Source organism: Vitis riparia, chromosome 19 (genome assembly GCF_004353265.1).
Source record: "Vitis riparia cultivar Riparia Gloire de Montpellier isolate 1030 chromosome 19, EGFV_Vit.rip_1.0, whole genome shotgun sequence".
NCBI classification, from domain to species: domain Eukaryota; kingdom Viridiplantae; phylum Streptophyta; class Magnoliopsida; order Vitales; family Vitaceae; genus Vitis; species Vitis riparia.
In genome coordinates this window covers 1,610,209-1,627,700 of record NC_048449.1, presented here as the reverse complement: position 1 = coordinate 1,627,700, position 17,492 = coordinate 1,610,209, and the positions used below count along the sequence as shown (strand labels likewise).

Below are 17,492 nucleotides of genomic sequence, written 5' to 3'. Positions count from 1 at the left end.
TTTAATCATTTTACGTATTTGTAAAATTATTTTTAAAATAACTCTAAAAAAAAGGTGAAAATAATTAAAAACAAGTATAAGATTTCTTTGAAAACTTTTTATTTTCTACTTTTAAGAACATAAAAAAAAAAAAAAAATGAATGTCAAATGTGTTTTTCTGATTTTTTTGTTTTAAAGAATAAAAAATTATTCTAAAAAATAATTACCAGACTCACCTTCTACCCTTTTTACTTTCTTTTTTAGTTTTTAAACTTTTTAAAATTATTTGGTTCATATTAAAGAGGCAATATTTTTGTGGTGGAAATTCGAAGTTCCTTTTAGTTGATGCTAAACTTTATTAAATGGTGGGTAGAAAAAGTAGTTCATTAGCATGAAATGCTTTTACATATTTTGGTAGAAATAATTTTCATTTAGAGGAGTATGTTTGGTTTCAAAAAATAAAAAATAAAAAATAAATTTAAAGTTAATTTTTTTTAAAAAAAAGATGTTAATCTAATTATATACATGGTCCTTACGGTCATGGAACACATTAATATTCAATAATCTATTAATCAAACGAAGATGAAATATTAAAATGATAAAGACTCTTCCCCTCTTCTCAATTGTGATTACACATATTTTTTCTTTTTAAAAATCAAACTTGAAATTATAAGAGGGTTAAAATACAATATAAAGAAACTCATTATTCAATAAATAAAGAAAAAAAATTCTGAGTACAATGCCCCCTAAATCCTTGTGAGTTGACCGAGCAATTCGATCCCCACAAGCTTAATAAGAAGCTCGAGCCCTTATATGTCCTGTGTAACACAATAAAATTAATTCAAGTTTGATAATCCTATATTAAACTAATAAAATTTTAGAAAACTTTTCTTTCCCTATATTGTCTTCCTCTCAATTAAAGCCTAAATTCCCTTGAAAGCCCTAGAGGCATTTCACATGATAAAAACCTAATGCTTCATTTCCTATAGACCATCCAACGATGGGGACTTGTCAGAGACCTTATTTGGACCCAACCTCTAAACCACAACAACTCAAAGTAAATGGCATGTCGAGTGAAAGAAGTGTCATAAAGAGGGGGTATGGAATCTGATCCTCATAAATGGCAATTGACTCTAGTTGGTTTAGTAGGTAGAAAGGAGGCCACAATATTGAACTCTACCACCGACCATTTATGGATGTCTTGATGATGATAATAATACAACTCATCACCATTTGTTGATGTCTCCACGTACGATCACTAGATAATTCATAGTAAGAAGGTAGAAAAATAAAAATGTGATTAGAATATAAAATGATCAACATAATTCTATTGTTCATCATACAATTATCTAAAGGAGTAAATAGAGAGTAATGGGTGCGGATAGATTTTTTTTTTTTAAAGTAATTTGATAGGTTATTAAAAGGAAATGGGAAAATAAAAGCAAGAATCCTAATACTTTGAAACAAAAAGCATAAATTTGTAAGTAGATTGATATAAAGACTGCCAAAATATATACAAAATATTAGGGATGACAATTCATGTTCATGTCGTATCAAAACTTAGGTATTCTATTATACATATAACTCAACTCAAACCCGATATGAATAATAATCATGTAAAAAACATAAAATCAAATACTACCTAATTATTAAACAGATAACACATTTTGTAACTTATTTTACCCATTTAATAATTAGATCTTCCTATTTAATAAATAACTTGAGTTAAAATGGTATATATATATAATGTCTAAAAACTTGTTTATAACTAAATTAACCTATTTATTTAAAAGAAAATTTAAATAAGTTAAATATGAGTTAAATGATTTAAAAATATAATTATGTTAATAACAAGATTATTAAATGAGTGAATTCAAATTCATGTTATGCATGTTGATAAAAGAATTACTTATTTATTAAACAAGTTATACATGTTGATAAGAATTTGGTCCAAAATCATTGATACTGACAATCCAAACCTACAAAAAGTGTGTTGGGTTTGTATCGTATTAAACTTTGTGACACCTACAAAACATGTCCAAAAATTGACTTTGAATATAATTCAATACCAATAGTTTAATGGTTTAAAGTCAAAAGATGGACCTTACCATTGCGGAACAAGACATAGAAGAGAGAAATTTAAATAATTTAAATATTATTATTCAAAAGTTTATATATATATTTACACACATAGACAATCCTAATTAAAAAACTAATTTTAATAATCTTATAAAAGATTTTAACCCTAATGAAACTAATATTAAATAATAATAACCTTAAAATAAATAACAAAAATAATAACATTACGATCACTTCCTACATTTACACTTAATATAAGTATATAATTTAATATCTTTGTTTTTTCGCCTATCAATGTTCACTTATACTAAGTTCTCAACAAATGTAGCCTAACAAGTATAGGCCTCACATGTCTTGAGAGAAATGACCATATGGCCTACGTTAATTCACCATCATAGAAATATTATGTTTGGATTATGGGTGGTGTGTAACATATTTCAATTGTATAAAAATTAAATGATTTTATAACTAATTTTAATTATATTTAATTTTTTTAACATTCATCCTAATAAAACTGAACATGAAAAAAATTATTTTATTTACCATTTTCTTTGATATTTTCCTTAAATCAAACATAATATTAACATATTTTATTTCTATATCAATTAGACATGAATTTAAAGATTTATTGGCATTTTTGCTTAACCAATTGCTCATACCATCTTCATAGTAATTTTGTCCTTCAAACATAATTTTCCTTAAAATCTTCCAAATTTTAAATTTCTTAAAATGCTTTAATTATTCAAATTTAATGTTGGCCCCATAATGTTGTTTATTTATTTATTTTTAATTAAACAGTATTTATATCCGTTTGATCTCACTGTTCTTAAAAAGCATACCATGATTCTCTTAATTTTTGGTTCACACATCCTTTTTAAGCCATGGCCCCAACACCACATGAATGATGTCAAAAGCCACATGGTCTAAAGTTTCATCCTACAAGTTGCCATTGTTTATTATAAGATCAAAATTCAAAAATCAATATCATCTTACAATTTGTTTTTTCTATATATGACTAAATTTTAACTTCTATTTTTAATAATTGAAGAATAATTACTTTGGTTGAAAATTGATTTTGTGTTTGGAATGAAATGTTTAATTTTAAAATAAAATTAATAATTAAATACAAAATGTTTTAAAATATAGGTAAATTAGGTCAAAATTATTGAGAAAATACCATCTTACATTTTTTTTCTTTTCATAAATTGGGTCAAAATTTTAATATATAATAAATATATAAGACTTGTAATTCAATTTTTTATTAACAAACATAGAATACAACTAATTTTTAATTTTTGCTTTTAGTAACAAAATAAATAAAATAAAATAATTTCTTTTACTATGATTAGTTTTATTTTGAAATAAAATATTTTGAAAGTATTCTAATTAAAAATTGTATTTGATATAATAATAATAATAATAATAATAATAATAATAATAATAATAATAATGATAAATAATAATAATAATAATAATAATAATAATAGTTTTTTCAATTTTAAAAATTTTAAATACTTTTTTTTTAAATTTTAATTATTTTGTAATTTTATTTCAGATTCTTTTACAAAAGTTTATAGAATAATAAAAAAAAAAATTTAAATCATGATTAGAAGTAATCAAATCAAATCTAACCTTTTAGAGCTAATAAATAAAGTCTTACAACCCCTCAACAACCATATACTTCTTCCTTTTTTTTTTCACTCTTATATGTACCTCAAAAACCTCTTATATCTTCCACCTTTCATTTTCCATCTCTTTCTGCTACTTCTTCATTAGCTTCGATGCCCACATCTGGGCTCTCATCACCGGCGTCCTCATCATCTCCGGGGAGTTCTTCTCCATGTATTCCCAGCGTTCAGATTGTCTCCAAGTCGGCGTCGGACAGGCTTCTCGGCAAGTTCTTTGATGCGTCGCAGTTCGATTTTGTTTACGAGCAAAGCGGTCTCTGGTCGCCTCCGGTTCAGCGAAGGGCGTTCTTGACGTCGTCGGAAAACTGCGGCTCCGGCGGTGAAATGCTTGCGAAGCTCAAAAGTAATGTGAAGAAGGCGCAGCTGTGGAGGCGCTTTTTCTGTTTCTATGTATGATCTTATTTTTCTTTTTAATGAAAAATGTACCAAAAAGAAGAAGAACTAATGTTGTTTAATATTAATTTTTATTTGTGAAAATATTTTAAAAAATAATAATAAAGGGTGTAATTTTTCTTTTAATGAGGAATAATTTTATTTTTGGGTTTTTTTATATGAATTTTCATTTGGGTAATTAATTAAAATTACAAAATAATCACATATTTAAAAAGACTAATCTCCATTCTTTAGAAAAATCAAATATAACATTTTTTTTTAATATCCTTAATTTTTTTTTTTAATTTTATCCCAAAATCCAATTTCAAGACAAACATTTCTCTTTTATTTTTAATTTTATTTTTATTGAAATTACTAATATTTGATAAATTAATTAAGGGTATTTTTTTTTTGAAATTAGTAATATTTCATAAATTAATCAGTTTTTTTAATAAAAAATATATATTCCAAAATAAAAGAAAAATAGTAAGTGGGCTTTCTTCAATGTTTGAATGGCTATAAAAATGAAGTTGTGCTACTTTTTTCCATGAATGTTGCAGGCCTTTTGGGGCTACACATGAGAAGAAGAAATTGCAGATGGGCAGACTGTAACTCTTTTACTCATACCCACCCAACAGTCAAAAAGATTGTGGTCAAAGGATAGAGCAGCCTTCAAATACGTAGATTTATACGAAAATACAAGGATTTATACGGACACCCACATGGTGAAATGTGATAACATGCAGCTTTGGCACGTACTTTTAAGTGGGTATATACAAACTGCATGCAGATTTGCAGAGAGGCTGACAGTATGATCAAAAGGCTCTGTTCATTCTTCAAATTTGTGTCTTGGGTTGTCTGTCTGTGGTGTTGTATGTTCTGATGTGTTGTGGTGGCCGTTGTAGAATTTGAATTGGTCTGCCCCTTTTCTCGCTTTTGGAGGATTAAAGCTGTGGAATATGGCATGGAGTGTGGTTTGGAGATGCTTTGGATGCCTTTTGTTTCTTTTCTTGTTTTGTCAAAGGGAATGGATCCGTTAAGAAAAGACCATTCTTGTGCTACTTCTGTGTTTTTCATTTTCTTTTTGAGTCATCTCTCTCTCTCTCTCTCTCTCTCGCTTTAAGGGTTGGATCCGGGTCCGGAAATAAATACATTTTATTGAACATAAATTGATATTAAATACTACAAAATTTAACTTAAAATAATATTTGCATCAAATATTTTTCAAATCCTAATATTATGTATGTTGTTACCAGGAAAAAAAAAGATTTTTATAAAAAGATTTTTATTTTTTTAAAAAATAAGAGTAATGAACTTTAATGTAATAATATTTACAAAATAATTCTTAAGTTATGTTTGGTTCCTACAAAATAATAAAAAAAAATACAAAAAAAGTGATATTTTTATATTTAGTTATTTTATAAAAAATATCATAAAAAATTAAATATAATTAAAATTAATTAAAAATTTATATATTTTTAAATTATTTAATCTTTATATTCATCCGTTAAAATAAATAAAATGAATTTAAAGTAAAAAAAGATAATTTATTAATTTTTAATCTATTATTTTATTTTTATTTTTTTTCATTTTTTATTTTCTTATATTTTTCTTTTATACTTTCTTTCCTTTGCTTCAAATTTCATGGAACAAACATAGACTTGAAAACTCATTGGCAACATGCTAGGAAACGTATCTATTGTTTTCCAAGATGGAAACACGGTTATTATTGTTGGGTTGGCGCGTTGTGGCGGGAAAAAAACACCCTAGATTTTCAATTCCAAGCTCTGGGTTTCAGATGAGTTAGAAAAATGAATCCTCCAAAACCCATCTCGCCTTTCAGACTTTCCTCTCTTCTTCGCCTCCAGAATGATCCAAAACTCGCTCTCCAGCTCTTCCAGAACCCTAATCCTGACCCTAAACCCTTTCGCTACACCCACCTCTCCTACGACCTCATCATCACCAAGCTCGGCCGCTCCAGAATGTTCCACGAAATGGAACAAATCCTCTCCCAATTGCGCCGAGAAACTCGATTCTCTCCCAAAGAGATCATCTTCTGCAATGTCATCTCCTTCTATGGACGGGCCCGCTTGCCCGATCGTGCAATCCAGACCTTTGAGTCCATCCCGGAATTTCGCTGTCAGAGAACGGTAAAATCTCTGAATTCGCTTTTGAATGCTCTGTTGAACTGTAAAGAATTTGAGAAATTTGATGGGATTTTGTCGGGTATTGATAAGTTTGCGACTCCGGATGTGTGTACTTATAATATATTGATTAATGCTTGCTGCTTGAGTGGTAGTTTGGGCGATGCATGGAATGTGTTTGATGAAATGTTGAGGAAGCATGTCTGCCCCAATGTGGTGACTTTTGGGACCTTGATTAGTGGGCTTTGTGGGGATTCGCGCTTGGACGAGGCTTTTAGGTTGAAGGAGGATATGGTGAAGGTTTTTAATGTTAAACCAAATGCTTTTGTTTATGCTTCATTGATGAAAGGGCTTTGTAGGGTTAATGAGTTGAGTTTGGCTTTTGAGCTTAAGAAGGAGATGGTGGCAAATAAATTAAGATTAGATTCAGGAATTTATTCCACTTTGATTGCTGCATTGTTTAAGGTCAGGAGGAAGGACGAGGTTTTTGTGGTTTTAGAGGAGATGAGAGAGAACGGGTGCAAACCTGATACTGTGACTTATAATGCTATGATTAGTGGGTTTTGTAACGAGAAGGATTTTGAAGCGGCATATGGTGTCTTGGAAGAGATGGTGGCGAAGGGATGTAAGCCCGATGTCATTAGTTATAATGTAATTATTAGTGGGTTGTGTAAAGAGGGGAAATGGAGAGAAGCAAATGATTTATTTGAAGATATGCCAAGACGGGGATGCACTCCTGATGTGGGGTCATACCGGATTCTTTTTGATGGGCTTTGTGAAGGGATGCAGTTCAATGAAGCAGCATTTATTTTGGATGAGATGGTTTTTAAAGGTTATGCTCCTAAGAGTGCCAGTAAAACTAAATTTGTTGAGGCATTGTGTCAGGAAGGGAACTTGGAGTTGTTGTGCAAAGTTTTGAATAGCTTGGTAAAAGGAAATGTTATTGATGGAGATGCATGGGGTTTGGCAGTTTCTAAGGTTTGCAAGAAGGAACAGCTGTCAAATGGCTCTGAACTTGTTGATATCTTCCTGAAGGATACTGAGACTGTGCCAATCAGATAAATAGTTGCTTTCATACAATTGTAGGTCTGGCTCCTCCTTAATGCATTAGAGGGTGAGGCATCTAATTCTACCATCCTGATAAAATAGTGACACATGGATGAAATTCTGATTCTTTAGTATCTTCTGCCACCATACCCCCCTCCCCCCGTGCCTACTCTTCAATTAGGATGAAGCCCATGTGGGGATCTGTACAGCAGAAGCTAGATGAGCTTGATGTTGAAGAGTCAGATCAGACATGAGGGTGTTCTCTTCAGTATCAACTCCAAGGAGTCCAACATGGGATTGCAGAATGGCATTGCTTTTGTTTATTGGGGGGTTTCATATCTTTTCTTGAATTTCTGTAATTTTTTTAGTGTTTTATGTGTATTTTCATAATTTGTGAATTAGGTGAAAAAAAATTATTGTTCTTGTCTTGGTTTTAAGGCTTTCTTTGATATTCAACTTGTTTTTCTGCATTGATCATCTGAAACCATTTGTCCTCTACACTTATATTTTCATATATTTTTCTTTGTCATTTATAGTTGTCAAATAAATTTCTAGGGTGCTAATGCAGAAAAGTCAAAATTGGTGGAGATTAGATTTCACTGAATATGGAAAATTGCTGAAAATCTGATTCAGAGTGGAAACCAACCAAAGGGGCAGTTTCCCAGGAGTTGATTTTCTCATGCTTCACTATCTATTCCTCATTCATTCTTTACATTCATGCTCGAATGCTCATGTTTCAAAGCTGCCCTTGTTGCTTTGCATTTATGTACTACTATATAATGTGTATTGAATTTCCCAACTCCATATTGTGAAGAAAGGGAAAGAAAATGCTAAAATGATCAAAATAGGCTTCCTTTCTAATGCATTTTGTTTTGTTTTTTTCTTTTATGTTTATGCAGAACTAAAGGAAATGTTGGTTCATTTTGAGTGGAACTATGAAGTTTAATGTTGTTAGATTAAATTGGTTATTAAATGTATAATTACAGTCGATCAATCTAAATTGCATTTACTGTTGGGGCTGGTTTTATTTTATTTTTATTTTTAATTTCCATAGAAAAGGAAGAGAATTAATGAAAAGAACTTGCACACAATGATTTTGCTATGTCCTTGTCTCTGTTCTATCCTTAGCATGGTAAATTTACTCCACAATGTGCTAAAACATACTTTAAATATGGTCTTCTACTGCAGCATGGTGTAATTTTTTGCCCTACGCTAATTGAAGAAACATGATAAATATTCTCCAATATTCTCCGAGCTTAGCTTCATGCTAAAATATTTATTGAGATGAAAGGAGCCTGAAAGGTTTTTCCCTTTTCCTGGAAAACTTTCCACAGCTGGTTTTCTATCAATAGAAAGGGAGTCTGGATGAGAAGAAAAAAATGGAGTTTGACATGCATCATTCTTTCTTAATCCTAACAAAAGGTGTTTGGTAGTACATGAAACATATTTGATGCTATTGCATGTTGTGCTCTCATTGTTTTTTGCTGCACACTCAAATGGAAATTCTTATGCACATACACTTACTGATGTCCTAACAGGGGAAGACATGGACTTTGCTTATGAATGCATTTTGGCCTTTTTCAAGCAGGGAAGACAACCCAGAGGCAGTTTTTGGAGCTAAAGAAGGGCTAAAAATATAATGTAAGTTCTAATTGAAAAATAAATAAATAAATAAATAAATAAATAAATATATGGTGTAATTATAAAAAAAGTTATATGGTAATTGATTTTGTTTCACACAAATATGTGCTCTTTACCATTAGATGTGTCACTGCTTGCATTCTTCTGTCAGATTTTTGTTTTCTAGAACAGATTAAAGAATATATTTTAAGAGTTGTTCTTGTTGATATTGCAGATGTTTTGCAGCAGTAAACCTTTTTGTGTGATAATTTTGGGAAGCTTTATCACATCCATCTTCAAATATAATGCATAATGAACATAAAAAAAAAAAAAAATTGTGGCTGGCTTTTTTAGCTCAACAACTATATATACACTCACAGGGGAGAGACACAACTTGGATGGCCCCTGCAGCAGCAAATTTAACTGGATTTAAAAAAAGAAAAGAATAGGAAGATTTGTGTAAGAAGGATGTGCTTTTGAGATAATTCATACTCTATTGATCTATTGCACATTGAATAAAATCTGTTGTTGATTTATTGTTGCCATCATCAGTCCTGGTTCCTATTCTCGCTTGTTCATAAATTTATGAAATGTTTAGAATATGAGATAACTTCTTTTATTATGATGATCTTGTTAATTGTGAGACTTCTCACAATGCAGACAAACAAAACCCAAAATCTGACTTGAGCTTGGAAATGGAAGGGAAGATTATTGGGAAGTGAGCCATGAACATTGGCTTTTTGTTGCACATAAACCTTATGTGTGTCTTTATGTGCATCACAAAGTTTTGATATGAAAACAGGTTGCTGTTAAGGATCTTAAGGATATTTCTAGGTAGTTGGATCACTGTATGTGGAAATTTTTGAGAACTTTACATAGTTGTGTATAGGTGCTCAGTGCATTGCAATAGTATTTGACATTAACAATGATAAACCCTTGTGTTTCAGCCAGTCATCTATTTGGAAGCCTTATAATAAGTAAAAGAATATAAGCCTTATGGTTTGTCTACTGCATATGAGTGAGCCACTGTGAGCCAAGTCCAACTAACCATTCATTAGAATACCTAGAGTGCATCAGTGCAGAGAAGTGAAATTCCCAGTACACATTCAGTGAGATGAAGATGAATTGCAACTTAGGCACAGGTTCATCTTTCTGGTGATGGATATTTAAGGTACAATCACTGTTCTATAGAACATTTCTGGTTGATGACTGAAATCAAAGCATAAATTGATCGAGTCCAGTATGTAGCTATTTTCCAACACAATTTTCTGAGTTGGGTTGAATAAGACCTGTTTTTCATTCTTAATTAGTTCAATGCACTGTTGATTATCCCAAGCAAACACTACTCTTCTGTTGTTAACTAACATGGTTATTAATTCTTAACTAACATTGTTACTGTCATCTTGTGCTACGGACTTGTAGTGGTTCTTTCACATGCTATGTAATTCATGTAAATTATATGAAATATATTTCATAGTATTGTTTATTATGCTTCATCTAATTCAATAGGAGGATTCTGTGTAACTTGCAAACTTGACACAGCTTGCAAAATGATGTAATTGGTATGAAAAATATATCATTGTTAATGCTAAATAATGACAGAACTGCGATGCAAACATATTGTCCCTAAAGTTTTATGATGACATACAATTGTGATGAAAATGTATTGTTATGAAACATGTTCACAGAATCACAATTTACTGGCCTATGCCTCTACCATTGTCATTGACCACCACCATAACTACTTTGCATTGTTGCAGTCATCTCCATTGCCATCAGAGGAGAGCTGTGAAGCACAGACAGGGATTGTGATACAACCATCAGCTCCTCTCCCTGCTGTCATTGCCCCCTTAGCTACCACATTCACAGGCCAACTAGAGGAGAGCTCTTCTTCACTACCATAGCTACACCTTGCTCGGGAACTCTAGAGCAGCAGTGTCAGCATGATCACCTTCCATCCTCCATTAAAGGGAAACCCACTTCTCTCTTCCATCTATTTCTCAAGGGCAGAAGGCAGAAGGTTGTGAGAGAAACATGAGGTTGAAGCTTGGGGAATTGTCATTCATGGTTTAAAACATGAATATTACAATGAGTTTGTTTCTGCTATTTGAGGATAATTAAATCAACCATTACTTTTAGACTCGGAAAATCTATTATCAAAACATTAGGGTTTAGCCAAGAAAATGTTTTGATTTATCCAAGACTGAGAGGAAGCTCTTTCCAGTCCTGGAAAAGGAGACAATCAAGATAAGGAAATGCTCCAAGTTTCAAAGGAAAAATTGAGAAAGGGAAGCTAGAAATGCATCACGGGAGAATTTGGCAGAGTTTAGACTAAGATTTCCTTAGCATTTTTTTTCCTTAGTATTTTCTGGGGAACCAAACATAACCTATAAGTTTCATTGTGACAAAGCTCAAGAATCAACATTTACACTCAGAAATTGGAGCTATAAACTACAAAGATGACTACCTAGTTGATGCAAGCGGCTCTCGATAATTAATTCATCAGATAATAGGTAATGAAGAAAAGTAACTCAATTTCTCAAAGTATAAATTAGCAGATTAGAGTAGGAGTAGTCGTTGGTAACTTAAAGACTTTCAATTATTTATATTGATTAGACGATGATCATGCCCCATTTTGATCTTCATCATCAAGTACAACTTCAAAGTGTCTTTCATGCGCTGAGAATGAAAAATAACTTACTGTTACTATCATGATTAGTAACCTCAAACCATTATTTTGTATGCTTGCATGGACAATAAGATATACATAAATACATGTTCTGAGTCTTAAGCCGCTAACTATGCGGGTCATAGAATGAAAGAAAGCTTAAGTCTGTCAAGATAATGTCAACAAATCAAATCATAATATGTAAATGTGGTGTGGAAGAACAAGACTTGCGGATTTGTTGTATCCACACTATCTTGTATACTGATCATGATTATATGCATGACAACTATGGAACAACCACCTGTTTAATCTAAAAGTACAAAATATTTTGATGATTTGACGACAATGTATATCAAGCTAGTCAATTAACACTTGACGCGAAACCTTAAACGCCCTATGAGGAGACTTATACAAAGGCATAAACTTAGGGTCCCCATGTACCAAGATTCTGATATCACATGACAGGAGCTTAACCTTCAAGGTAGCAAGCCAACAATGTTGATCAAATTGGCTAACATTTAGATCAAGTCTCAAGTCTTATCACACTCCAAAACCTACAGGTCCTCAAATGCATGCAAGCAAAGCAGTTGTCTGATGAGTTAGCTGCCTGCTAGCATGTAGAACAATATCATGGAGTGACAGGCTTGGGCATTGGTGGTAGAGATAATTAAAGAGGATCAAGAGAAATAGAAATGAAGATTTTCATTTGCTTTTATTTATACAATCACCAACACAAGTACAAGCTCATTATTTCTTGCACAATTTAAATCAACAAGAAGTGTGCAGTTTTACAATGTCTACATGTATTTAATCATGTATCAAACCCAAGCCCCAAACAAACACCAAACAACTGGGAATTTTCATTTTTCTTAAATATGGAAAGGAGGAAATACAATGACGAATTTTTCCAGGAAAGTGACAGGAAACTAGCTTGAATAGAGCCGCTATGTAATATCTAATAGTGGTGACCAACTCCTGGACTTGGGACAGACTGTGTAAGTACCCTATCATTGATGCTGGGAAGATGAAGAGTGAAGAGCTTCCCATTGATATTCACCATTGCATAGCCTTCACCACTGGGAGAAGAGGGTGGTACTGGAGGGCCCTTGGGAAGCAAAGCTAGGTCCAGACTCTCCTCCATAGAAGAGACATCTCTCTTCTCCATGCTCAACATCTTTCTTGACTCTAAAGATGGAATATTATAACAGACAAGTAGAAGAACGAAGACTAGGGAAATTGTGCTTGACTTGGCCATATCGAATAGAGAGAGAGACAGTCTGAAGGGCTTTTGAGATATGGGATCTATTGCTATATGCTCTAGTATGGCACCCTGTGGGGTTTATATACGTGTATATATATATACATGCAGAGAGGCTTTTATGGTAGCTTGTAGGGCTTAATTGCAAGCATGTGCTCAATATCGCTAGTGGAAATTGGGTTAGGTATACATGAACTGAGTTATTATTCCTCACCCTTTTTCCCGACTCCAAATTTTCTTGGACTCTTCAGCTTCCTTCTTTGGGCTGCAACCCCTCTTACATCCATTGGTAGTGTGCCATGCATGTACTTTCCTACAGTGAATTTTCTGTTTTGGAAATTCCCATTTTCTTCACGCCATCTCCTAGAATTATAAGCATATTTTAGTGCTAAAATACCCGTAAATGCCCATGACAGTGACATAGACCAACGCTCATGACTCAACCCTTTGAGATATTTTGTTTCTGGATATATACAACATATTAATTCTATTCAGAGAATTTCATTCAGAAAATCCCAATTTACTTCACTACTGAGGCCAATGAAATAGATCACACTATCGGAGAAAGGACAAAATTAATAGTTTATGAAAGCTTGGGAGATTCAAATTTGGAGCCCACGTTTTACTGTATGTAGTATTATAAGTAAATAATGACCTTAGGTTGATTAGCTCTCAACTAGTATACATTACTTAGATATTTTTCTTTCTTTTATCAGTAAATTGGGATCACTAAGAAGCCATCTTCTCTTCACAAATGGTTAGATTATATATGTGGAAAAGATGGAACAAATATTGTGACTTTATGTTCATAATGATACCATGCTTGGTTTTGGTACTTGGTAAATAAATTTTGATTATACCTATATTTGTTCAATGGATGTGATATGTTCATGGTAATTACATGTTAATTGGGTTTGATGTACTAAAAGAAATGCTACGGGCATATTTGGTTCTTGGAAAATATTAGGGAAATATCAAATGTTATGCAAAATGATTTTCTTATATTTGATTTTGTTATGAAAAATGTGAAAAGATAAAATATAATTAAAATTAATTATGTTTATATATATATTTCAAATTATTTAAATCTTATAAGATTTAAAATAGGAAACATGATTTGAAGTAACACATCAAAATCATTTATAGGTTTTATATTATTTATTTTCCTTCATTTTTTTCTTATATTTTTCTTCACTAATTTCTTTTCTTCGCATTTTTCCCTCAAATTTTCTAACAACGAAACATAGCCTATGTATTTTGTGTTTAATTATGAGGTCTTGAGGCCGTTATCTTATTGTAACCAGGATGACCCTTTATAGTATATGTAATTTGTTGATATTTTTAATATAGTTAGCTGGAAAATTTATAATTGTTAGAGAGCTAAATAACAAAATTTAATCAGAACCTGCCAATAGAGTCAATTGGGAGTATCTCTTAATTGGGTGGGGCTTGAATTAGGCTCTTAAAATTCAGCTATTGAAACAATTATCAGAAAATAAATGAATACAAATAAAAAATATTTTGCTATTTTTTATTTTTAAAAATAGAAAATCATTTTCTATTATTTGTTATCATCAAAGTGTTTTTCTATTTTTTTCTTTCTAAAAATTTAAAAGTCATGGGACTCAATTTAGCTAGTCATTTAGAAAATGTTGAAAATAAATTGAAATATATATTCTCACGTATCTTTGGCAACATTTACTAGGGTAAAGCAATTAAATATGAGATCCACTATGACAAAGCTTGAGAGTCAACATTTACAGCCATGACCAAAATTGGAGCTATCAACTACAATCATGACTAGGTAGTTAATGTTGGTTGCTCTAATTAATAACATAACGGGTCATGATAAAGAAGGATTATTCTGAGTATAGAGGGGATTGAGTACGAGTGACAACAGACAACTTAATGCTTCCAATTATAGTTATGTTGATAAGATGGCGGTGATCATACCCCATTTTGATCTTCATCAAGTACAACTTCATAATGTCTTTCATATGTTGAGAATGAAAAATGATTTGTTACTGTATTACAATTGGAAACTTTAGTCTTAGCCATAACGGATTGTTGTCTGATATATAATTGTCATATGTATATGTAAGGGTTTTAACTTAGGATCTCCAAATTAAACGATCTCTTAATACAAAAGGCTTAACCTTTAAGGTAACAAGAGAACAATGTCTATCAAATTGTTTAGAATTTAAACCAAGTCTTAGCACACTTCCAAGCTTACACAACCTCAAGTGCATTCAAGCAAATTAAGTGGCTGCAGATGAGTTGGCTGATTGTTAGCATATAGAACAATATCATGTTGCTGGTAGAGATAATCGAAAAGAATCAAGAGAAGTAGATATGAAGATTTTCATTTGCTTTTGTACAAACATAAACATGAGTACAAGCTTATATTTCTTACATAATTTAAACAAGTGGACAGTTTTACATTGTCTGCATATATTTAATCACGTATCTATCAAACCCAAACCTCAAACGACAGGGAATTTTCAAATTTCTTAAAGACCGAGAAGAGGAAACACGTACAATGACAAATTTTTCTGAGGAAAGAGATGGAAAATTAAAATCGAATGACCAGGTACTATCTAATGGTGACCAACTCCTGGACTTGGGACGGACGCTAGTATCCTATCATTAATGATAGGAAGATGAAGAGTGAAGAGCCTCCCGTTAATATTAGCCATTGCGTAACCTTCACCACTAGGAGAAGAAGGTGGTGGAGGGCCATTGGGAAGCAAAGCTAGGTCCAGATTCTCCCCCATAGAAGAGCCCTCTCTCTGCTCCATGCTCAACAGCTTTCTTGATTCTAAAGATGGAATATAACAGACAAGAAGAAGGATGAAGATGATGGAAATTGAACTTGACTTAGCCATGTAGAAGAGAGAGAGAGAGAGAGAGAGAGAGAGAGAGAGAGAGAGTTCAGGGAAACTGAAGGGTTTTGAGATAAGGGGTCTAATGCGATATTCTCTTTGTATGGCACATGAGGGGTTTATATACATGCAGAGAGACTTTCCTTTGTATGGTAGTTTGTAGGGTTTAGTTGCTAGTGTTTGATAAAAAATGGCTACTGCGAATTGGGTTAGGTATGCATGAACTGACTTATTCCTCACCCTTTTTGAATTCCAAATTTTTGGGGACTCAGCTTCCTTCTCTGGGTAGCAGCCTCTTACATCCATTGTTAGTGTGCCATGCATGTATTCTACAGTCATTTTTCCGTTGGTGCAATTCCCACGTAACGCCATGCCCTACAATTGTAAGCACAGTTTTAGTGCTAAAATACCCGTACATGCACATTGCTTGGACATCATATAAGGACCCAAACCAATATTGTTGACATCTTTTCTTTCGAAAACAACAGAGACATTTTTTTTTGGAAAACATATGTATGAATTCTATATATTCATTGAATTTCGTTAGCAAAATCCCACTTTACTTGACTATTGAGGCCATATTAAAACTATATGAAAAAGATGGAAAAGAAAAATGCTCAAGTATTATGCACTTCTGTGTTTGTGATCAGATCCTCTGAAGCCACAACATAATGGAAGCAGAAAAAGGGATTTTTGTCGAATCAGCTACATTAAACTAATAGTTTGATGGCATATTAAGTTGGCATTGCTATAACTAATGTCATTATATCATAAAGGGGATGGCCCTTTATAGTCTTAGAATTTGTTGGCATTTTCAATATATAACATAGCTGGAAAATTTATGGTTGTTAGAGGGCTAGCAAAATTTAACCTTGACCTGCCAACGGGAGGGCTTAACTTAGGCTCCTAAAATTGAGCTATTGAAAGTTTGCCTTCCTTAGCATTTTAGAAGTGCGTGTGTGTATACACACATTGTTTTGGTGTGAAAAAAGGATTTAGTGGGTGTTTCTTTCAAAATATTTGATTAAAATGATTTATGCAACATATAGAATAAATTTAAACCATGAAAAATATTTTATATTTTTGAAATTAGAGTTTCATTCCTAATCATCTTCTTCATTATACTAAATTTATGATGAGAATACTTTGTAACAGTGAGTTTGAGTGAAAGTATTTCCATTTGGAATGATTTTAGTAAAAATATTTTCTAAAAAATCATCTATTAAATGTTTTTCTATAAAATAATTTTTAAAATTTTTAAAATTTTATCAACCACTTACTTTATATATATAAAAGAAACTGTTGTTTAAATTAAAAATATATACATTTTTTTTAAATACTACCAAATGGACTTTTAATAATATGTAATTAGATTTGTTTTTTTCTTTCCTTTTACCATTTAGATGTAACTTTATACTTCTTTTTCCAACATTTAATTCCAAGTTGGCTCTTGCTGCCAAAAGAACTTACTTTAGCAAAAGGGCAAAGATGCATGTGTTGAAATATCTATTTAGATTAATATAGATGTGTGTTATAATGTCAATAATTCATTTTTCACCTTGTAAATATCCCAAAACAAGATCATGAACTATCTTTAACTTTATGCTACAAATTAACCCATGTCTTTATCAAATATCTATCTTCTGATTAGGCCGATACCAATAATCTGAAACTAGCGTTGGAGAAATTAGCTGCTCGTTTACATCGATTAGACTAAATTTGAATAAGGTGAAAATCAAACAGTTCGAGCACTCT

The 17,492-nt window shown here is 31.9% G+C and overlaps 2 protein-coding genes across 3 annotated transcripts; both read left to right on the top strand.

The window, feature by feature from the left end:
* Positions 1 to 3,772: 3,772 nt before the first annotated feature.
* Positions 3,773 to 5,151, top strand: LOC117909501. The gene is made up of 2 exons (XM_034823541.1): positions 3,773 to 4,136; positions 4,679 to 5,151. The coding sequence occupies exons 1-2, from the start codon at positions 3,840 to 3,842 to the stop codon at positions 4,697 to 4,699; spliced, it is 318 nt and encodes a 105-aa protein (XP_034679432.1). The 5' UTR covers positions 3,773 to 3,839; the 3' UTR covers positions 4,700 to 5,151.
* Positions 5,152 to 5,750: 599 nt separating this feature from the next.
* Positions 5,751 to 11,067, top strand: LOC117908511 (putative pentatricopeptide repeat-containing protein At1g53330). 2 transcript variants are annotated; one of them, XM_034822141.1, is made up of 3 exons: positions 5,751 to 8,731; positions 8,848 to 8,950; positions 10,690 to 11,067. In XM_034822141.1, exon 1 carries the CDS (start codon positions 5,930 to 5,932, stop codon positions 7,322 to 7,324), a length of 1,395 nt encoding a protein of 464 aa, XP_034678032.1. In that variant the 5' UTR covers positions 5,751 to 5,929; the 3' UTR covers positions 7,325 to 8,731; positions 8,848 to 8,950; positions 10,690 to 11,067. The 2 variants fall into 2 exon arrangements, with proteins under 2 accessions (XP_034678032.1, XP_034678031.1); XM_034822140.1 differs by having other exon boundaries at positions 5,751 to 8,950.
* Positions 11,068 to 17,492: the final 6,425 nt, after the last annotated feature.